We start from the raw sequence: 24,370 nt of genomic DNA, 5'->3' as shown, positions 1-24,370 counted from the left end.
TTCCCGGTTCGATCCTGGCTGTTGGATTTTTGTATGGTGTATGAGGGTGTGCGTTACTATGTACTTTGTTTGTATTCATATACCTCTGCATTGTACCATTAGGTTCGGTAAAATGCTATCTGCTGGTTATGTGCGCTTGTTGGGAAATGACTGATGTAGATCCTGTTGCTCACCAACGTGACAAAGGTTATTCGAGTACATAGTATTCGAATAGTTATTTCCTATTAGCCTGGCCCTTAGCCTAGCGGTAGCACTCCCACATGTTGCACAGTGGTCCCAGGTTTGATCCTGGCTGTTACATGAAGGTGCGTGTCTCTATGCACTTTGTTTGTGTATATATATATATATATATGTATATATATATATATTAAGTAAATATTTTGATATAACAATTCATATACACATAGTAGAATAACGTTTGTGTGTGTGTGTGTGTATATATATATATATATATATATATATATATATATATATATATTCCCTGGGGATAGGGGAGAAAGAATACTTCCCACGTATTCCCTGCGTGTCGTAGAAGGCGACTAAAAGGGAAGGGAGCAGGGGGCTGGAAATCCCATTTTTTTTTTTTTTTTTTTTCCCAAAAGAAGGAACAGAGAAGGGGGCCAGGTGATGATATTCCCTCAGAGGCCCAGTCCTCTGTTCTTAACACTACCTCGCTAATGCGGGAATTGGCGAATTGTATGAAAATATATATATATATATATATATATATATATATATATATATATATATATATATATAAAGCATATGAATGCGCTCTACTGTATCACGTACTAACCACCAACAGCCAGAATTGAACCTGGGTATCCTGTGTAGGAGGTGGAAGCATTAAGGCTTGGGTGTGACCACCCTCATATATATATATATGAATTAGTTATTGTTATATGAAGATATGTATATTTCATGTTGTGTATATATATATATATATATATATATATATTTGTTGTATGTGTGTAGATGGACAAAGATATTGCCACCAGCAGGGAAAGAACCAGGTACCCTCAATCAAGATGATTCAGTTCTACAAGAACTTTATTCAAGTGTTATGTGGAGTTGTTGTCTGTAAGTGGAGCATCTTCTATGGCTGTCTTGAAGAAAAACCTCCTCCAGTATGTGTGCAGTTGCAGTCCCCATGGTGCCATAGCGTCAATCTGTTCTTGCATCATTGACGTCCTCCTGCAACAGGAGGCCAGAACCTCCACTCCTTCATCACAGTCGAACTCACACCACTATGGTGTATTGTATGTGTATATTTATGCTGCCGTATACACATGTATAAATATCTCTACATACCACCTCAGACTTCGCTCAATGTTTTTTGTAAGAACACTTTCAGAAATATGGATGTGTAAATGTTTAGTGTTGCCATATTATATCAATTTATGTAATCTGTGTATTAAAATAGTGTTTATGTTACTTTCCAGTACATTAACACCATTAGAGAGGTTGATAAATAGTAGGCCAAACCATGCAACAATTGTGTGTTTTCTATGTCAAATATATATATATATATATATATATATATATATATATATATATATATATATATATATATATATATATTTGACCAACACTTGATTGTTGCATGGTTTGGCCTACTATATATATATATATATATATATATATATATATATATATATATATATATATATATATTGGAAAGTATCATGGTTTTGTTTCATTATCCCCATGGACTTATAGGAATATATAGATATATACCGACGCTACCTCGCTAACGCGGGAAATGGCGAATAGTTTGAAAGAAATATATATATATATATATAGAAGATAGGGGAGAAAGGATACTTCCCATGTATTCCCTGCGTGTCGTAGAAGGCGACTAAAAAGGGAAGGGGGCTGGGAATCTTCCCATCTTTTCTTTTTTTTAATTTTCCAAAAGAAGGAACAGAGAAGGGGGCCAGGTGAGGATATTCCCTCAGAGGCCCAGTCCTCTGTTCTTAACGCTACCTTGCTAATGCGGGAAATGGCGAATAGTTTGAAAGAATGTATATATATATATTATCCCTAGGGACAGGGGAAAAAGAATACTTCCCATCTATTCCCTGCTTATAAAACGCAACTAAAAGGGCAAGAACCTTGAAATCCTCCCCTCTTGTGAGGATATTCCCTCTATGGCTGTCATCTGTTCTTAACGCTACCTCGCTAATGCGGGAAATGGCAAAGAGAATGAAACATTTATATACATAGGACAGACATGAAAACCTATAAGGTAGACCTGTTATTGGCATCATAATGCAATATTCAGGGATAACCAGGTCAACACCTGACACGTGAGCTACCTTAATCGTTCTCCATTACCAAGGTTTCTGGTGAATAGAGGTCAGTGGTTAGTTTGTACCAACTGACTGGTGTATGTGATGATGGGATTTAAATAAGTACTAGCAGCTATTGATGTGGATTGTCTGTATGGAACAAGTCATGACATATGTATATAAAAAAAAAAAGTCCATGAATAAAATTTATGAATTACTGTAGTTCTATTTCACCTTATATATCATACAAACCTCCAACAGCCAGGCTCGAACACAACCCTATGGAAGTGGTCCTTCATATGCACTATATTTGTAAAGTATGAAATTTTTATCATTTGTGTGTGTGTATTTCCAAGTCTGAAAAATTTGGAGTGTTTTCTACAGGTAATGTTTGCATAATACCTTAACTTTAGCTGCATACACATGTGAACTTTATACAAACCTGGGACCCTATGAAATTGTGCCTTCTTATGCACTATATTGGTAATAGATTTGAAATCTTTTGTTTATATGAGTATTTCCAAGTTTTTGATAAATTTTGTTATGTCTTGTACACATGCGTTTGCATGATGCAAATGGTACCTTTGTAACTTTCTCAACAACTGTAATTACATAAATACCTCCTAAAAGAGGTATGTTAATTATTCTTTAGTCCTTTAATGAGGGGATACCAAACTCGTAAGAGTTATACCTTCTCTTCAAAAACAGAGGTACATAAGGTAGTTAAAAAATATGTATTATGAATTTATGGAAAAAATGATAGGTAAAAGGAGACAATAGAACTATTATGAAGGGAGGACAGGAGAGAGAAATTAGGCATGTCGAATTATGGAAGTGAACTAACTGAGAATAAACGATAATACAAATTCATAAAGAATTAAATGAGGGTTGTAAAAAAAATCAGACAAGATAAAAGGAGAAGACTACAGATTTGTGTGTGTACTCAAAGGATGACAGATCCTGTAGTGTTGGAGGAAAGTTGAAGGTAATGATCGAGTACTGTGTTACCCACAAGAATTAATAGGAAGATTTAGGGATTGTATCAGACTTGGCAAAGGTCATAGGTGCTATAGAAAAAAAAAAAGTACAGAAGAATTAGAGAAAGGCAAGGGTGTATGAGGAAATACTTGAGGATTACAGTAAATTAGGTTCAACTCGGACCTTGCCTCCACTGCAGAGGCCATATATATATATATATATATATATATATATATATATATATATATATATATATATATAATGGGTATGCTTTATTCAGTTATAAATTCCCACAATATTATCCAGTGATGGTCCAATTTGCTAAAAAGCTATATATATTAAAGTTCAGCATGCATGTTGCATATTAAATAAAGTTCAGCATGCATGTTGCATATTAAATAAAGTTCAGCATGCATGTTGCATATTAAAGTTCAGCATGCATGTTGCACATTAAAGTTCATCATGCATGTTGCATATTAAAGTTCATCATGCATGTTGCATATTAAAGTTCATCATGCATGTTGCATATTTAAGTTCAGCATGCATGTTGCATATTAAAGTTCAGCATGCATGTTGCATATTAAAGTTCAGCATGAATGTTGCACATTAAAGTTCAGCATGCATGTTGCATATTAAAGTTCATCATGCATGTTGCATATTAAAGTTCAGCATGCATGTTGCATATTTAAGTTCAGCATGCATGTTGCATGTGTTTTTACAATATATTCAGAAAATTACATCTTACAACAATGCTTTTTTTCTATCATAGTCCTCAATGCACATGAAAAATTACCCAAGAATCCATAACACACGTTTCATATTGCAGAAAACTCTGTAAATAATCTAGAGCAATGAGACACCACGCCAATGAAAGAAAATGTTACTACGTAACATTTCTAAGCGATGTCGCAAAATCTCAATGAAATTAACGTTATCCATCGCAATACTACCGTCTAGTATGTATACGCACCAATCGATCATTGCATATTAATCAGTGATTAATAAACTATGGTAAGCCATCCACATGTCTGTAATCACTACTGGCATTTTTTGTCTTGAACGAAGTTAAGCGATATTAAAGATAAATAACGTTTACATTTTTGCAAGACACGTTAAGTACTTTATTCGAGTTTATAAAAAAAGTCGCAATTTCTTGGCTACAATTTTATAGTTTTTGCAACGGAAAACAAATACTGACAAACGTTGCATTAAATAAATAACGCTTTCGCAGAAATGCAAGTTCGTAAATGGGGTCTCAGAATTTTTTATTTGACTCGTAAACCCAGACGTCATCAGTGTAAAATACAGACTTGCCAAAACGGTGTATTTATCAGTACGAGAAATAACGGCGAACCGACATTTTCCATCTCACTCGCGCTCTTGTCCATTTTATGCTTCCCCTCTTCGCTGCGGCTACTAGGGTGTGGCAATCGTTGGGAATGATGCGTGGGCGATGCTTTATATCCCAATAACTTATCCCGCGGCTGACAACACGGCCATACGTTGCTATGGGAACGGGCGGCACGGCCAATCACCAGACCCCATCTTTTGCCCACGCTCCGCCCCGCTGTCAAGACCCATAGAATTTTGGGTGTGGGGAAGCTGTGATTGGCCAGTGGTGGGACGACTCGCAACTACGATATAGTACGTGCAGTACCCATTGTCTGATGATATTTACATCGAATTACTGGTTTCATTATTAACAAACGCACTTAACACCTTGTATAGAACGTGAACAAGAAACAAGACTTATTTCAGCAAATTTCCCGTATACTTAGATATTTGGTCGTTCATGTACGTCTTACTACTGGCAATCTAACGAGATTTACTTTTAAAGTATATTCCATGAATGGGTATATATATACAACGGGTATTATTTAAGAAACGTTTCGGATAATGTGCTGTAGTAATTGTGACGGTAGAAATAAAATACAAAGAAAACCCAGTGGATACACTACCTATTTTCTATGATGATACGATGGGACACTGGTATATTTGCTTTGTAATATTACTTTACACATTATTTCACGCGGCCCGGTATTGGCTACAATGTTGCCGGTCATTTTACTTCGAATGATGAATGGTTATATATCTCAATTCTTTTATATCCTCCATAACCGAAATACTAGAGTTTGACATTAGCCCATAACAAAATAGATGTATATATAATTGATTTATCATGGGCAGCCACAGGAAGGGTAGTTCCCCCCTCCCCTCAGTTTATAAATTATAATAAATGATGTATAATTAACATTGTGATCAAACAAAATATTTTCTAGTAATTATGAAAACTGAAAATTTGTCTTTGCATTCAAGCACACAAAACAAACTACTTTTATCACAATGATTTACACTGCAAATCCCCTACATTATACACATAATATTCAGTTTCCCTTGAAAATGTTTCTGTGGACGCCCATGTCGATTACAGTGGTGAACATATCTGCACATTTAATATAATATTAACAGTTGACACTGGGTTCCAAGGCATTTACAAAATACAAGATACGAGGGGTTTTGTTTGAGGCAATGCTGTGCACAGAGCATTTAAAGGAAAAGGATGAACAGGGGGGGCTGGAGGGCCGGGGCTGCAGCCTCCCCAACCCCAATGACATCAATGGTTTGGGGTAAAGCACATTTTTCTTTTACATGGTAAAAGATATTACATTAAAATTTTAAATGTGAGCTTTTGAAACATTAGTTTCTTCAGTGATAAGCTAATTAGATATGTTCGTGCAATAGATTAATGAAATATCCTTTACCTCAATGAAAACACAAGATTTTTGACAATTTACTGAACCTTGCAGTTTATCCAAATTATCACACTTGGAACTGTAACATGTAAACAGGTAATTACAGTGACAAATGAGAAACTTGAAACTGTATGCATACTGTGGGAACTGCAAGGGTGTGCACCTGACTATAATTCGTAAATTTGGTGTGTATGTACACAATCTTATTATAATGACAAAAACTCGAAACTTATTGTGCATTCTACGGGAATCCTAAGAGTATACACCTGTTTGAATCCTTTTTAGATTTGGTGTGTGTGTGTGTGTTTATCAGTGCCAAGCTCTATGAAAGTGACAACTGTAAACTCTGTATGCATACAAAGGGGACCCCACGAGTGAACTACACCTAGGTATAACTATGTAATTTACATAGACAAATGTAAACAGACAGATGTAAGAAAATTTAGAATGTTGCTTTCCAACTGGACAAAGCAGGGTACTTTAACTGGCTTGTATTCAATACACAAGTATTTGCTATCTGTTGGTACCGAGAAGAAGTACATGTTATTTTGTAATACGACTGAATACAAAGATACATTTCATTATGTTGTATTCCATTCATAAATAAACAGCCATGGTGATATCACACACCCAAGCCACAGACCATCTGTACATCCTCTCAATCACCACTCTTCAAGACACCTTTCACCACTGTAATTCCAACACTTACCATTGTCCCCCTCCCCTTTATGCAGTGGCACTAAACATGCATTCTACCAATCCTGATGCACACTCACCATGACCCATATACACAATGAAAATCCTAAGTAATTACTTACACAGCCAACCCCCTCCTGAAAGAAATTCAACTACAATACCATCCACTTTGCCACAATTTCATCAAAGATTTTACCACCAATTCCCTTTACACCAAACTGCGTGCCATGACTTGCACTTCACATACCTCAATGACCTAAAACCCTACATCTGCAATCAAACACATTCAGCAAGTCTTCAAATAACTCACTCTATCTCATCTCTACCAGTGACAATTTCCTCATTTGTCCCCTTCATTAATGATCCCAATAGTTCTTTTGTTTTCTTACACTATTAACCTGTCAAAACATTTTGCCACTCTCCCTAAAGTTTGCCAATACTCTCTCAATTCTTTTTTGTATCTATGCTTTCCACCTGAGGAAAGCTACTAGAAACAGTGAAGAGTTTCTATCTGATGGTAGTGTATGGATGCGAGTAGAAAGAGGAATGCAAGTGGTTACAGGTAAGGGAGGGTGTGTGATGTTACCATGATTATTTAATTTGCTTATGAACGGAATGGTGAGGGAGGTGAATGCAAGGATCTTGAAAATAGAAGTGTGCATGCTGTCTGTTGTGGGTGAGAAGGGCCAGGGAGGCAAGTTAGTTTGCTGATGGCATGACACTGGTTGTAGATTATTCTCTCCATATTTCCAAACCATTTCATCACAATCCCTTCAGATCTCTCAACCACACTCTTTTTAATTCCAAACCTCTCTCTTACTTTTTCATTACTTACTCGATCAAACTACCTCAAACCATGTGTTGTCCCTTAAACATTTCACTTCCAACACATGCATCTTCCTCCACACACCCTCATTCATAGCCCATACTAAGGTTCTGGGAGTACCGAGGAATGCATGAAAAGAAGGGCATTATCTAAGAGGGCTAAACTGGGTATGTTTGAAAGTAGAGTAGCCCCATTGATGTTGTATGGATACAAGGTATGGGCATGTGTGGAGGAGGGCAGAGTTCAGGAAATAAAGGTTTGAGGACAATGGGTGGTGTGTGGTGGTTTGATTAAGTAATAAAATTGTAGAAGTGTGGTAATAAGAATATGATTAAGAGAGCCATAAAGGGTGTACTGAATTGGTTTGGAAATACAGATAGAATGAGTGAGAATTTGACAAAAAGGATATATGTGTCAGAAGTGAAGGGGATGGGGAGAAAGGGAAGACCAGACTGAAGATGGAGGGATAACATTGAAAAGATTTTGTGATGGAGCCTGAACATGCAGGAGGGTGAAAGGCATGTATGTGATAGAATAAATTGGAACAAAGTAGCATACAGGGTTCGAATTGCTGTCAAGGGACTGAACTAGGGATGTGAAATGACAAGGGAAACCATGGAAAGGTGTGTGGAGAGAGGGATGTGGTTTCGATTCAAAGCACATGACAGCTTGAAAATAGATGTAAGTGAATGTTGCCTTTCTTCGTCTGCTCCTAGGGCTACCACACTCCCCAGACAAATCAGCCATTCTTTCCTGTTTACGCTTTGGACGTCACCTTTAATTACAACACTACAAACACCATTTCAACACATCCCAAGACCCTTCATGCTCACGACATAACTGCCCTGTAATGCACTCACATCACACTTTATGACCCAAGGTCTAGGCAACCAGTAGATTGGCCAGCTTCCTGAGTGCTGCAAAAAGACCCTCATATGGATAGAAGGTGGAAGTAAGTAAGTACAGAACATCTCACTCCATAGATGTTTTCCCTGTTACTGTGGGAGCCATGGAAGAGGGGTCCTGGGTTAAAAATGAGAGAGAGATAATGAGTGAGCGGAAGTGGCTTTTCTTCATATGTTTCCTGGCGCTACCTTGCAGATACAGAGGGGTGGTGATGCTGTTTCCTGTGCAGTATGAATATGTACATCTGTATGTACATGTATGGCAGCTGTGTATGTGTTTGTATATGTGTATGTTATATATATATATATGTATGTATATGTGCAGAACAAAGGACATAAGGGGAGTGGGGGAGGAATGGGATGTATTTAGGGAAACAGTGATGGCTTGCACAAAAGATGCTTGTGGCATGAGAAGTGTGGGAGGTGGGCAGATTAGAAAGGGTAGTGAGTGGTGGTATGAAGAAGTAAGATTATTAGTGAAAGAGAAGAGAGAGGCATTTGGACAATTTTTGCAGGGAAATAATGCAAATGACTGGGAGAAGTATAAAAGAAAGAGGCAGAAGGTCAAGAGAAAGGTGCAAGAGGTGAAAAAAAGGGCAAATTTTAGGGAGAATAAAAAGATGTTTTGGAAGGAGGTAAATAAAGTGCGTAAGACAAGGAAACAAATGGGAACATCAGTGAAGGGCGCTAATGGGGAGGTGATAACAAGTAGTGGTGATGTGAGAAGGAGATGGAGTGAGTATTTTGAAGGTTTGTTGAATGTGTTTGATGATAGAGTGGCAGATATAGGGTGTTTTGGTCGAGGTGGTGTGCAAAGTGAGAGGGTTAGGGAAAATGATTTGGTAAACAGAGAAGAGGTAGTACAAGCTTTGAGGAAGACGAAAGCCGGCAAGGCAGCGGGTTTGGATGGTACTGCAGTGGAATTTATCAAAAAAGGGGTGACTGTGTTGTTTACTGGTTGGTAAGGTTATTTAATGTATGTATGACTCATGGTGATGTGCCTGAGGATTGGCGGAATGCTTGCATAGTGCCATTGTACAAAGGCAAAGAGGATAAAGGTGAGTGCTCAAATTACAGAGGTATAAGTTTGTTGAGTATTCCTGGCAAATTATATGGGAGGGTATTGATTGAGAGGGTGAAGGCAAGTACAGAGCATCAAATTGGGGAAGATCAGTGTGGTTTCAGAAGTGGGAAAGGATGTGTGGATCAGGTGTTTCCTTTGAAGAATGTATGTGAGAAATACCTAAAAAAGCAAATCAATTTGTATGTAGCATTTATGGATCTGAAGAAGGCATATGATAAGAGTTGATAGAGATGCTCTGTAGAAGGTATTAAGAATATATGGTGTGGGAGGCAAGTTGTTAGAAGTAGTGAAAAGTTTTTATCGAGGATGTATGGCATGTGTATGAGTAGGAAGAGAGGAAAGTGATTGGTTCTCAGTGAATGTCGGTTTGCGGCAGGGGTGGATGATGTCTCCATGGTTATTTAATTTGTTTATGGATGGGGTTGTTAGGAAGGTGAATGCAAGAGTTTTGGAGAGAGGGGCAAGTGTGCAGTCTCTTGTGGATGAGAGAGCTTGGGAAGTGAGTCAGTTGTTGTTCGCTGATGATACAGCACTGGTGGCTGATTCGGGTGAGAAATTGCAGAAGCTGGTGACTGAGTTTGGTAAAGTGTGTGAAAGAAGAAAGCTGAGAGTAAATGTGAACAAGAACAAGGTACAGTAGGGTTGAGGGGCAAGTCAATTGGAAGGTAAGTTTGAATGGAGAAAGAATGGAAGTGAAGTGTTTTAGATATCTGGGAGTGGATTTGGCAGCAGATGGAACCATGGAAGCAGAAGTGAATCATAAGGTGGGGGAGGGGGCAAAAGTTCTGGGAGTGTTGAAGAATGTGTGGAAGGCGAGAGCGTTATCTCGGAAAGCAAAAATGAGTATGTTTGAAGGAATAGGGGTTCCGACAATGGTATATGGTTGCGAGGCTTGGGCTATAGATAGAGCTGTGCGGAGGAGTGTAAATGTGCTGGAAATGAGATGTTTGAGGACAATATGTGGTGTGAGAAGGTTTGATCAAGTAAGTAATAAAAGGGTAAGAGATATAAGTGGTAATACGAAGAGTGTGGTTGAGAGAGCAGAAGAGGGTCTTTTGAAATGGTTTGATCACATGGTGAGAATGAGTGAGGAAACATTGACAAAGAGGATATATGTGTCAGAAGTGGAGGGAACAAGGAGAAGTGGGAGACCAAATTGGAGGTGGAAAGATGGAGTGAAAAAGAGTGATCGGGGCCTGAACATGCAGGAGGGTGAAAGGCGTGCAAGGTATAGAGTGAATTGGAACGATGTGGTATACCACGGTCGACGTGCTGTCAATGTGAAACGTCTGGGGTAAACCATGGAAAGTTTTGTGGGGCCTGGATGTGGAAAGGGAGCTGTGGTTTCGGTTCATTATACATTATAGCTAGAGACTGAGTGTGAATGAATGTGGCCTTTGTTGTCTTTTCTTAGTGCTACCTCACACACATGCAGGGGGAGTGGGTTGTCATTTCATGTGTGGCGGGGTGGCGACAGGAATGAATAAGGGCAGACAGTATGAATTATGTACATGTGTATATATGTATATGTCTGTGTGTGTGTATATATGTATTCGTTGTGATGTACAGGTATGTATATGTGTGTGTGTGTGTGGACGTGTATGTATATACATGTGTATATGGGTGGGTTGGGCCATTCTTTTGTCTGTTTCCTTGCACTACCTCGCTGACACAGGAGACAGCAACAAAGTATAATAAAATGTTATATTTCATTTGCTTTGTCACTGTCTCAAACGTTAGCGAGGTAGTGCAAGGAAACAGACGAAAGAATGGCCCAACCCACCCACATACACATGTATATACATACACGTCCAAACACGCAAATATACATACCTATACATCTCAGCGTATACATATATATAGACACACAGACATATACATATATACACAGGTACATAATTCATACTGTCTGCCTTTATTCATTCCCATCGCCACCTCGCCACACATGCAATAACAACCCCCTCCCCCTCAAGTGTGTGAGGTAGCGCTAGGAAAAGACAACAAAGGCCACATTCGTTCACACTCAATCTCTAGCTATCATGTAATAATGCACCGAAACCACAGCTCCCTTTCCACATCCAGGCCCCACACAAAATTCCATGGTTTACCACAGACGCTTCACATGCCCTGGTTCAATCCACTGACAGCACGTCGACCCCAGTATACCACATCGTTCCAATTCTCTCTATTCCTTGCACACCTTTCACTCTCCTGCATGTTTAGGCCCCGATCACTTAAAATCTTTTTCACTCCATCTTTCCACCCCCAATTTGGTCTCCCACTTCTCGTTCTCGCCACCTCTGACACATATATCCTCTTGGTCAATCTTTCCTCACTCATGCTCTCCATGTGACAAAACCATTTCAAAACACCCTCTTCTGCTCTCTCAACCACACTCTTTTCATTACCACACATCTCTCTTACCTTATTATTACTTACTCGATCAAACCAACTCACACCACATATTTTCCTCAAACATCTCATTTCCAGCACATCCACCCTCCTCCGCACAACTCTATCCATAGCCCACGCCTCGCAACCATATAACATTGTTGGAACCATTATTCCTTCAAACATACCCATTCTTGCTTTCCGAGATAATGTTCTCGACTTCCACACATTCTTCAACGCTACCAGAATTTTCGCCCCTTCCCCACCCTATGATTCACTTCCGCTTCCATGGTTCCATCCACTGCCAAATCCACTCCCAGATATCTAAAACACCTCACTTCCTCCAGTTTTTCTCCATTCAAAGTTACCTCCCAACTGACTTGACCCTCAACCCTACTGTACCTAATAACCTTGCTATTATTCACATTTACTCTCAGCTTTCTTTGGGTCTTTCTTTGTGTTTCCTGGTACTACCTCATAATGCAGGAAATGGTGATCAAGTATAATAATTATAATAATAACAATAATAATAATAATAATAATAATAATAAAATAATAATAATAATAAATATACATATTTTCATATGTATTTGCTATTTCTTGCATACTAATAAGGTAGTGGCAAGAACAGATAACTGAGCCATGGAAGGAAAATCCTTAAAGCTTGCATAACCACTGATAAATGGCAACATATTGTATGTAGGCAGTCTGACTGACATGGCAGCAAGGCTCTTCATCAATGTATCTTTCAATTCTAAGTTTCATGAGGGAAGAACAATGATGACCATACTGACTAATACTCTAAGATCAATAATACTGTACCAAGCTAACTTTATACACCTAGTATGTACATTACAATGTTTTGTGGGTTGTGGTGAATTAAGTACCCCTAAAATAATACTCTTGTATTACATACACTTATACAATATTTTCATAGCAGATTAAGAAGGTCTGCAATATTGACCAAAATAATGTATTTAAAATAGCAGATCTGATATTTACACTTGAACATCCTGCAATATACTGTACTGTAAATAGATATTTTCTTCTGATAAAGCAGCATCGACATAAGTATTTATATTATACAGACATATAATTTTATTTTGGAAGCTTGACATAACCATTTATAAATCAAACAAGATGCTTTCACTTGTCTAAATAGGTAACATAGAGGATTCATTCTAAGTATGGGCACAAAACTCAAACATATCACAATTGCACAGGGTTTGTAAAAAGTAATAGAAAATGAGTTGGGTAAATAAGTTAAAGGAAGTATAGTAAAGGTCTACAGAAGGTCCATTAAAGCTTCATCTCCCACACAACAACATGTGCATCTCTGTCATTGGTGTGAGAAGTTTGGGCATCTAGTGACTGCCTCAGATTAATATAGCCACGTCCACCCATGAGAGTCATGAGTGTACGGGACTGGTCATTTTCTTTGCGACGGCCAGGTATAGTTGATCTGCTGGTAGTGCCACTGTTTGTTGTTGATGACAAAGGCAAACAATCATGTGGGGCTGTGGAACCATTATTTGAAGATATAACACTATTCATAACTGCACTGCCATCTTCTGACCCTGAGGATGTGGTACAGGCTGAGGAGGCCCTAGAGTCCATAGACCAGGTTGAAAGATCCAAAGAACGAGGACGTGATGCTTTAAGTCTAAGTCGACGATCCAGGGTGCTAACTTGAGATGGGACTGCCAATTCTGGGTCACTACGACGCATAGAATCATACCGAGATAACAGGAGACCTTCTCCAATTATCATGGGCTCATCCTCATATTCATGAACATTTAATAAATCTCCATAAAGCCCATACACATCACACTCCTGACTGCCTGCTAGAGTTCCAAGTCCTAAACCACGTGGTAATGTCTTTGAGAGGCGTCGGACATGCTGCTGACTATCTCTTGGTTTACGTCGCAGTATTACAGGGGAGCTCAATTGCTGGCGCAGTCTAGGAGGTACACGCCTTGGTGGAACAAGACTACCATCACTTTGTTGCTTTTCTAGTCGTGACATAGGTGTAGGTGTTGCCATGAAGCTTCTGGTGTCATCAGTGCCATGTAATCGGGAACCTTCCTGATGCTGTGAGAGGGAATGGTTATCTTGTAAAGAAGGGCGGGAAGCAGGCCGCAATTCAGGAAGAGAAGCCTGTGGTCTTACAAGTGGTTGTAGTGTTAGAAGAAAGGTTATGGGACCTGTATGGGCATGATAACTGATATTTGCTCGTCCACTAATAATTGGAACTCCTTCCAGACGTGGTAATGGAATTGTGAGTGCAACACCTACATTTGTGCCTACCCATAAAAGTCCTCTGGAGGCTAACAGTGCTGTCACATTGATATTAGCAGCAGAAGTGCCTCTTTCACCCAAAACACGATTAACATTTGATGCAACATTAATATCTTGTAGATGGCGGAAGGTTTCTGTGTGGTAAAGACAAATTGTTGAGGTGTTCTGCTGTGCAATCCATAGTCCAATGCCAGAATGTGCCATCAGCTGCACACCACCTGCGCCTTCATGATGTACAGAGAATTTCTTCTGAAAGGATTAAAATAATAACTGTCTTAACTCCTTGGAACAATTAGTGATATTCAAGCAACATAACCTATAGCAAAATTCATGATTACATAACTGTCCTGGCCTTTTATTTGACATGCATTTTTACTGGTACAAATAACTGTTTATTCTTTATGATCAGGACACATTTAAGTATTGCAAAAAATCACCGATAGATGTAGATATAGTGTATCACACAATTAAAATTACTGAATTGGATGTTAATGCAGTTGAACTTCTTAGGAAAGTGAGTAACTGTGTTGATGACTGGTTAGTTAGGATTACAATGTATGTATGTAAGAATCATGGTAAGGTGCCTGAGGACAATGGAATATGTTCAAATTTCAGAGGTATAAGTGTATGTGCCTGGTAAGCTGTACAGAAGCGTGCAGACTGTGAGGGTGGTGGCATGCAAAGAGCATTAGATTGGGTAGAAACAATGTGGTACAGGTTGTATGGGTCTGGTGTTTGCTTAGAAAAATGAGTGTGGGAAATATTTAGAGGAATAAAAGGATTTGTATTTAGTAATTATGGATCTGGAGAAAGCATACAACAGAAATGCTTTGTAGAAAGTTACGAATATATATTGTATGGGAGGAAAGCCATTAGAAAAAGTGAGGTTTATTCAAAATGTTAATGCACTTGTACAAGTAGACAGAGAATCACACATGATGGTAGGCCTGCAGCAGAGGTGTGTGATGTCACCTTAGCAATCCTTGGACAGGCCAGGTGAGCAGCTGTAGAAATGCTTTCAAGAAACACATTACAGAATAGGAGGTAGCTAATATTCCAGAGTGGGAGGTAGCTAATAATGTCATTCATTAGCTCCCTAGCAACTTAGAAAAACGTCCAAAAGGTTTAGTAATGCTTTGGCCTTTATATGAGGGGATAATGCACAACAATTGACTACAGTAATAAGTCTTTGGTATCTTTGTTGTGGTAGTCACATCATGGTCATGAATGAGGCTTGGTATATGTTGAAATGGTGTTTGTAGTGGTGCATGGATGGGTGATGTACAGAGCTTAGACATGAAAGTATGATGTATTAGTTTGGGAAGTGTGGTTTCAGATGGGTGTAAGTCTGGTGGGGTGGAGTTTAATCAAGACTAAGTTGGGATGGCAATTGTGTAGCAAATGTCAACTTATTTCAGGATGCATGTGTTTTCTTAGTGTTAGATTTGTCATCATTGTTACTGGTGTGCGTGTGTGTGTGTGCGTGTGCATGCATGCGTGTAGAGGTTGCCCAACTGTAGGGCAGGGGTGAGGTTTGCATTTCTATTTGGAGGTTGGTGATTAGTTATGAAGTGGGGTGGTAGAAGGGTTCCACTACTGCTACATACAACTGAGCGTCAAGCATGTTGAGGTGGGATCGAATTGGAAGGATCTTTGTTTCACTTTGCAGGTGTTGAGTATCAGTGAATGCTAAGGAGCCAGTGATTGTTCTGTGTGCTCTATTTTCATTTGGTTTGCAGCTTCATTATACTTACTTATGAAAGGGTGAAAGATAGGGCAGGTGAGGCACAGTTTAGTTTTAAGTGGGGAAATTGTTTGTTAAGGATACTGAGGCATTCTTCAGTGTTTGCTGCTTTGTGTTGTTTTTGGTGTGGGGAGGGAATGTCATGTATGCATCATATGTGATGCTTAGAAGGTTGGTGTTTGTTCAGTGGGAATGACTGTCCATTCAAGGTAACTGGGTGGCATGAGCTTGATTTGTCTGCTGGAGGTTAAGAATTTTATATAAGAGCCTGCTGCAGGAGAGTTCTTCAAGGTATGAATTGCATAGCTTGTGTTACTGGGAATGAAGGATGCGTGAGCAGATGTTTCTGGATGAATTTTGTGTACGTCCTTAATGCCTTTCCTGTTAAGGGGTGCAGTTGATTTTTGAAGTGTTCCATGAGTATGTTAAGGTATTTTTTGAGAGAAGCAATGTCATTGGATTAAGTCAGAAGTGCTTCATGATATATGAAACTTACTGTAACCTCTGCTGTAAAGCAATCAATGACATGTACATTGTCCCCACACGCAGCATAAACATGAGTGTTGATGGGAAGGAGCGCAGAGACTGCCAGTGACCCCAGTGTGATGTTAAGAGGTTCACGGAGTTGCCAGGCGCCATCTGCTCCACGTCGATACACCTGCACACATCCATTACAGAGGCCTACGTATACCTGAAAAACATTTCATGGTTTCAAAACTCTTGAAAAAAGAGATAAAAAAAAAATCTGAAAGCGCTAAATATCTTACAATCAACAGGGTAATATTCTTATCACTATATATTTCTATTTATAAATCTAAACTGGATATATCAAACATTTCTCCCATTCCTATGAATCAAGCTAATTCATATCCTATTTACATGGACTTCAGACAAAGTACCTACATTCATTATTATATAAAACATTAATAATACCTGATCACAGTGGTACTTGATCGTTGTGATGGCAGCTGGTACTGTGGTAGAGCCTAATTCAGTTTGGCGTTCTGGTTCTAGCCCGCTATACACCATTAACCTGAAAGTAATAACAATCATTTTTTTTTATCTTTTTTTTTCCCCTGTTTACCATGAGTTTGTTCCAGCAAAATGAAGAAATGGCATCATTCACTCAGATTCATTCTCTTGCTGTCATGTAAACTGCAAAAAAATACAAAGCCTCCTCTCCTCAAATAGGTCCCACAGGCCTTTCCCTTGTTTTCCTCAACTGTTTCATATGCCCTAATGGTATAATAGATAAAGTTGGGGAATATAAACATCCTGAGTCAATCTTATAACAGTACAATATTAATCTTAGGGATATAAATCTATGTTCTCTTGTCACTATGCCACATTTAGTGAAAGCAGACATGACAGAAATAAACATAGTGTCTTCCAGTTGTGGATACTATGGAACGAAAACAGCAATTTGCACTATCTTCACTAAGGTGAACATCACCATCTTTTATCCATTACATCTAGGTTTACTACCCAAGTTGCTGAATGTTTGCTGTTTCTGGTCAATATCAAATTTTCTACATTCCTCTGCACATTCACTTTTACTTTAAAGAAATAACTATTATCAAGATTAAGCAGCACCTTTTATTTCCATTATGCTCCTTTCAAATTATATGTTTTACTGTCAAACAAGTACCTGTGTGAATGTGTGCCCATCCAAACAGTGTGAGCTCGGAGTGAAGGCTCATCCGTAGTTGTGGTGATGCCAGGGACGTGCTGCAGAGATGTCACACAAACTTCAACCTTGTCAACACGCACAACTTCCCGTAGCCCAACCTATAAGACAATTTTTCGGGTAATTACATTTTACAATTATATTTATTCTTTTATCTATTTATTTTGCTTTGTCGCTGTCTCACGCGTTAGCGAAGTAGCGCAAGGAAACAGACGAAAGAATGACCCAACCCACCCACATACACATGTATATGCATACACGTCCACACACACAAATATACATACCTATACATCTCAACGTATACATATATATACACACACATATACATATATACACATGTACATATTTCATACTGTCTACCTTTATTTATTCCCATCGCCACACATGAAATAACAACCCCCTCCCTCCTCATGTGCATGAGATAGCGCTAGGAAAAGACAACAAAGGCCACATTCGTTCATACTCAGTCTTTAGCTATCATGTAATAATGCGCTGAAACCACAGCTCCCTTTCCAAATCCAGGCCCCACAGAACTTTCCATGGTTTACCCCAGATGCTTCACATGCCCTGGTTCAATCCATTGACAGCATGTTGACCCCTGTATACCACATCGTTCCAATTCACTCTATTCCTTGCACGCCTGCATGTTCAGGCCCCAATCACTCAAAATCTTTTTCACTCCATCTTTCCACCTCCAATTTGGTCTCCCACTTCTCCTCGTTCCCTCCACCTCCGACACATATATCCTCTTGGTCAATCTTTCCTCACTCATTCTCTCCATGTGACCAAAACATTTCATAACATCCTCTTCTGCTCTCTCAAACACACTCTTTTTATTACCACACATCTCTCTTACCCTATTATTACTTACTCGATCAAACCACCTCACACCACATACTGTCCTCAAACATCTCATTTCCAGCACATCCACTCTCCTCCGCACAACTCTATCTATAGCCCAAGCCTCGCAACCATATAACATTGTTGGAAGCACTATTCCTTCAAACATACCGATTTTTGCTTTCCAAGATAATGTTCTTGACTTCCACACATTCTTCAACGCTCCCAGAACTTTCGCCACCTCCCCCACCCTATGATTCACTTCCGCTTCCATGGTTCCATCCACTGCCAAATCCACTCCCAAATATCTAAAACACTTCACTTCCTCCAGTTTTTCTCCATTCAAACTTACCTCCCAATTGACTTGTCCCTCAACCCTACTGTACCTAATAACCTTGCTCTTATTCACATTCACTCTCAGCTTCCTTCGTTCACAAACTTTACCAAACTCAGGCACCAGCTTCCGCAGTTTCTCACACGAATCAGCCACCAGCGCTGTATCATCAGCAAACAACAACTGACTCACTTCCCAAGCTCTCTCATCCACAACAGACTGCACACTTTCCCCTCTTTCCAAAACTCTTGCATTCACCTCCCTAACAACCACATCCATAAATAAATCAAACAACCATGGAGACATCACACATCCCTGCCGCAAACCTACATTCACTGAGAACAAATCACTTTCCTCTCTTCCTACACGTACACATGCCTTACATCCTCGATAAAAACTTTTCACTGCTTCTAACAACTTGCCTCCCACACCATATATTCATAATACCTTCCACAGAGCATCTCTATCAACTCTATCATATGCCTTCTCCAGATCCATAAATGCTACATACAAATCCATTTGCTTTTCTAAGTATTTCTCACATACATTCTTCAAAGCAAACACCTGATCCACACATCCTCTACCACTTCTGAAACCACACTGCTCTTCCCCAGTCTAATGCTCTGTACATGCCTTCACCCTCTCAATCAATACCCTCCCATATAATTTGCCAGGAATACTCAACAAACTTATACCTCTGTAATTTGAGCACTCACTTTTATTCCTTTGCTTTTGCACAATGGCACTATGCAAGCATTCCGCCAATCCTCAGGCTCCTCACCATGAGTCATACATACATTAAATAACCTTACCAACCAGTCAACAATAGTCACCCCCTTTTTTAATAAATTCCACTGCAATACCATCCAAACCCAATGTCTTGCCAGCTTTCATCTTCCACAAAGCTTTTACTACCTCTTCTCTATTTACCAAATCATTTACAATTATATATATCTTTAATAATCAGGGTTCTCACAGTACTGGAAGGGCAAAATTCAATCCTTTTCCAAATCTTTTCAAGTCCAATGATTGGATTGGATTATGAAATTTAAGTTTATAAGCCAAGCACTGCAGCTGCTAAGGCCATTCAGTGCTCTTCAAGTCCAATGAGGCCATTTTCTACACCCATTTTTACAAAGGGTTACTTTCAAAATAAAACATAACTCTGAATACATTCTAGAGAGATTTTACAAGTTACAAGAGACTGTCACATCAGTGTTTGAGAAAGGGGAAGTGAAAATTCATTCAAGCACTAACCTCCCCTCATGTGTATTGCATCATGCAAGCTGACTATTTTCATCAAATATAACACTGCATATCAGGAGATGGTGGTAATAAGCTACAAAGGAGCCAAGCAGTAACTATTCCTGACAAAATATATATTATTCCAATATAAATCCTCCAAATTATCTACTCTGTATTTTTAATCCTACATATCCCTTACCAGAATATTAATTAGACAAGAAAGGAGAAATTTTTGAAAGATAACTAGACAATCCATTCATTTTTCTTTTCACGAGAGAATATAGACAAAAAACCTGAAAGAAATTGGTTTCATTTCTAAAGACACATATTAGAAGCATGATTCCATTAATGACATAAAAAGTTTCTGTTAATGTTACCTGCTGCATGAGGTAAATGGTGATATGTGAAGAAACACCATCAGTGGAACACAGCCACAGGAATGTATGATGCCGTCCCGTTCCTGACAACCTGCTTGGCCGGGACATGGTCACAGTGTAGCAGCACCCACATTTAACCTGAAAATATGTTGTAAATTTATATCTAACACTTCAGATGAATTACTGAAGCACAACAAATACTATGCCTGGAAAAAATATCATTCACAGCAAAAAGGACCTAGAGAGTGATGGACAAGGTATTCACAATGGGGGCATGGAAGGTGAATCTGTTGTTTGCAGATGATGCTGCACTACTGGCAGATTCTAGAGAAAAACTCCAGAAGCTCGTGACAAAGTTTGAATGGAAGAGTGCATGAAAGTAGAAAGCTAGGATTAAATAATAAAATACTAATAAAAGAAAAGTAATAAAGGGCAGCAGGGGGGGTGAGAAAGGATGGTTTGATTATAAGTTTTAAAGATGAAGATTTGGAAAAAATGGAGAGCTTTAAGTAACTACAAGTGAACTTGGCAGGAGACAGAAGCATGGGGAATGAAGTACGTTATGGTTGGGGGATAGGGCAAATGTCGTACGTATATTAAGGTGTGTCTGTTAGGGCAAAGGTTGTAAGTACAATCAAGATGTCTGTTAGGGCAAAGCTGGGTATCTCTGATGATATGGTGATCATATGTGTTAGGTGAATGTATGCTGCATGTCATTTATACAGAACTCTAAAGATTTATATTACAAAACTGATGTATAAGACAAGAATTCAACCCCTACCTAGCTCTAGGCACTGTACGAGGAACTAAAATCACTAATTATAAGACATGCCAAAATCCACTCCACTCTTCTATAGTAATGACTTTAATGCATGGAATACTACCATTGCACCACCCTACAGTGATGAAAGGAACTTGAACAAAGTGATTGCCACATGTTATAAACATGAACGTTTATTAGGATGTATTTACAAATGCAAATGTGGAAGACACAACATGGTTTACTCAGACTGCACCATGGAAAGTAGTCCTCTACCACCATGCTATCTCCATATAGAGATGGAAACTTAGGTAGAATAACTCCACTCAGTGCAAAGAGTAGGTTTCAGTTAAACTTATAATACAGTGAAGAAATGGCATTTTGACCATGATTTAGTCAAAATGCATCACATACTGCAGCCCTCCAGTAATCACATACATATAAGTCTTACCAGGCTTTGCCTGCAAGTGGTAACACCATAAGGAAGAAATCACCTTAAATGAAGCTTTATCAAAAGAAGAAGAAAGAAAGGAGTCCAGCTTTTCTGAGGACCTTCCTGCCTATGAGGAACACACTTTTACCTCAAGTACTGAGCACAAACTCAAGAGCTGCAGAAGCCCCATAAAATTGGGTCTTGTGGTTGGACATCTATCTAAGTTTTCTGAGGAATGGGCACGTAGTCATAAAATAAGTATTCATAACTAAAGATACTGGAGCTAAGCACTGACTACTAATTCAAAGAATATCCACTAAATGATAATGAACTACTTAAATGCTCTAATATCTTACCTCTGTGTCATGAGGAGAAGAAAATACTGGGAGTGACTTGACAAACAGTGGCATTTTAGTTGAGGGTCTCTTTTCTTGCTCTGGTACATCCCATGCCGGAGAGTTAGAACTATCAAGAGCTAATTGTGCTAACCGAAGTTCTGTAATAGAAAACATACATAATCAATAAACATGATACATATCACAAAAGATTACTCCTAATCTTTATAATGTACTCCATTCTTTTTACAGTGAGAATCAAATTACAACAATAAGTTTTCATATTCTCTTCTTTTACTTTATACTGCATGTGTTCCATGCATAGCATATATGAGAATAGAGTTAGGTTATCAATAGGGTTAGAATATAAAATGAGTGTCAGCTAACTGATATCTGGCAGTTTTTACATTCCAAATACCAGATATGTAGGCTGACAGTGAGATAAAAAGTGTGATATATATATTTTTGAACAAAGATAGACAGTAACTGATTACAAGTACTATAATGCTAAACTATACACTTCCTAAAAACATGATTAACCTCCTAAAGCCTTTTGAAGAAATGACAAAGCAAGGAAATCATGACTAAAGTAATAAGCTATGCAATTCCTGTAGTGGCTACCTTGCAATCATTTCTTCCAAAACATTAAAATGATGCTGGGCTGCAAACAATTAAAGGAAGACCAAGAAAGGTAGTCAATCAATAACACTTGCCTAGTGGTGTGAACATTCCAGAACGGATACATTCTGCTATTTCAACTTCTCAAAACCCCAGATTTAAAACTTACTTTCCCAAAGATGAAGCAGCAGCTAAGAAACAGATAACTAAAGAGGTCCCTGGAGGTGACTGTCATTCTAATTAAAGAGGTAAGAAATACAAGCTCTCCCCTATGTACAACCTATGCGCCTTACAACCATCCGTACACACAACCATAAAAACAATACAAATCAATAAAAATGATGAAACATGAACTACAGAATCATAAATAAATGGTAAAAACTACAGAATCATATAATAAAGCTGGTTAATATCTAATGACATAATCATAATAGAAACTGAGTTGGATAAAAGAATTCTGTACAGGTACAGGAATTTAACATGCCATGCTGACATACATCCAAGTTGCATCCATTTCAAGATCCGACCGGTCGATCAGAATGGAACTCGGACATATGTTGGGGAAGGGGTGCAATTGGATCCACACACAACAGATGGACTGCTCTGATTGATTTCTGATTTCATAATAATGCTGTTCCTCCCTCAGCCTTATTACCAGATGGATGGTCTGATTTATGAAATTTTAAGTAATATCCAGGGTTAAGCCATGAATTCATTTCCAGTCTTGTTTTTTTGCATAAAATAGATTGTAAAAGAGTGTTTGTTTTATGATACTGTATGATTTTCCATTTTAATAATAATCAATATTTTATGGTGTGGAAGGCAAGTTGTTAGAAGCAGTGAAAAGTTTTTATCGAGGATGTAAGGCATGTGTACGTGTAGGAAGAGAGGAAAGTGATTGGTTCTCAGTGAATGTAGGTTTGCGGCAGGGGTGTGTGATGTCTCCATGGTTGTTTAATTTGTTTATGGATGGGGTTGTTAGGGAGGTGAATGCAAGAGTTTTGGAAAGAGGGGCAAGTATGAAGTCTGTTGTGGATGAGAGAGCTTGGGAAGTGAGTCAGTTGTTGTTCGCTGATGATACAGCACTGGTGGCTGATTCATGTGAGAAACTACAGAAGCTGGTGACTGAGTTTGGTAAAGTGTGTGAAAGAAGAAAGTTAAGAGCAAATGTGAATAAGAGCAAGGTTATTAGGTACAGTAGCGTTGAGGGTCAAGTCAATTGGGAGGTAAGTTTGAATGGAGAAAAACAGGAGGAAGTAAAGTGTTTTAGATATCTGGGAGTGGATCTGGCAGCGGATGGAACCATGGAAGCGGAAGTGGATCATAGGGTGGGGGAGGGGGCGAAAATCCTGGGAGCCTTGAAGAATGTAAGCAAAAATGGGTATGTTTGAAGGAATAGTGGTTCCAACAATGTTGTATGGTTGCGAGGCATGGGCTATGGATAGAGTTGTGCGCAGGAGGGTGGATGTGCTGGAAATGAGATGTTTGAGGACAATGTGTGGTGTGAGGTGGTTTGATCGAGTAAGTAACGTAAGGGTAAGAGAGATGTGTGGAAATAAAAAGAGCGTGGTTGAGAGAGCAGAAGAGGGTGTTTTGAAATGGTTTGGGCACATGGAGAGAATGAGTGAGGAAAGATTGACCAAGAGGATATATGTGTCGGAGGTGGATGGAACGAGGAGAAGTGGGAGACCAAATTGGAGGTGGAAAGATGGAGTGAAAAAGATTTTGTGTGATCGGGGCCTGAACATGCAGGAGGGTGAAAGGAGGGCAAGGAA

General features: G+C 38.9%; 1 protein-coding gene and 1 long non-coding RNA gene across 6 annotated transcripts in view; one reads left to right on the top strand and one right to left on the bottom strand.

Annotated features, from left to right (window-relative positions):
* Positions 1 to 1,501, top strand: part of LOC139756563 (uncharacterized) — a 32,854-nt gene extending 31,353 nt beyond the window's left edge. The window contains exon 4 of the long non-coding RNA XR_011714380.1: positions 976 to 1,501. This is a non-coding gene — a long non-coding RNA (uncharacterized lncRNA). The remainder of the gene's footprint in view (positions 1 to 975) is intronic.
* Positions 1,502 to 12,814: 11,313 nt separating this feature from the next.
* LOC139756560 (rho guanine nucleotide exchange factor 10) overlaps positions 12,815 to 24,370 on the bottom strand; it is a 70,709-nt gene continuing 59,153 nt past the window's right edge. For all 5 annotated transcript variants that reach the window (XM_071676160.1, XM_071676161.1, XM_071676162.1 and 2 more), the window contains 6 exons: positions 21,999 to 22,138; positions 20,450 to 20,587; positions 17,615 to 17,754; positions 16,900 to 16,999; positions 16,463 to 16,657; positions 12,815 to 14,471 (listed from right to left, as the gene is read on the bottom strand). In XM_071676160.1, coding sequence (XP_071532261.1) covers positions 13,224 to 14,471; positions 16,463 to 16,657; positions 16,900 to 16,999; positions 17,615 to 17,754; positions 20,450 to 20,587; positions 21,999 to 22,138 — 1,961 coding nt within the window. In that variant the 3' untranslated portion in view covers positions 12,815 to 13,223. The remainder of the gene's footprint in view (positions 14,472 to 16,462; positions 16,658 to 16,899; positions 17,000 to 17,614; positions 17,755 to 20,449; positions 20,588 to 21,998; positions 22,139 to 24,370) is intronic.

The sequence above is a fragment of the Panulirus ornatus genome, chromosome 22 (genome assembly GCF_036320965.1).
Source record: "Panulirus ornatus isolate Po-2019 chromosome 22, ASM3632096v1, whole genome shotgun sequence".
Taxonomy (NCBI): domain Eukaryota; kingdom Metazoa; phylum Arthropoda; class Malacostraca; order Decapoda; family Palinuridae; genus Panulirus; species Panulirus ornatus.
The sequence above is the reverse complement of the archived record's forward strand: the minus strand, read 5'-3'. Positions and strand labels throughout refer to the sequence as shown.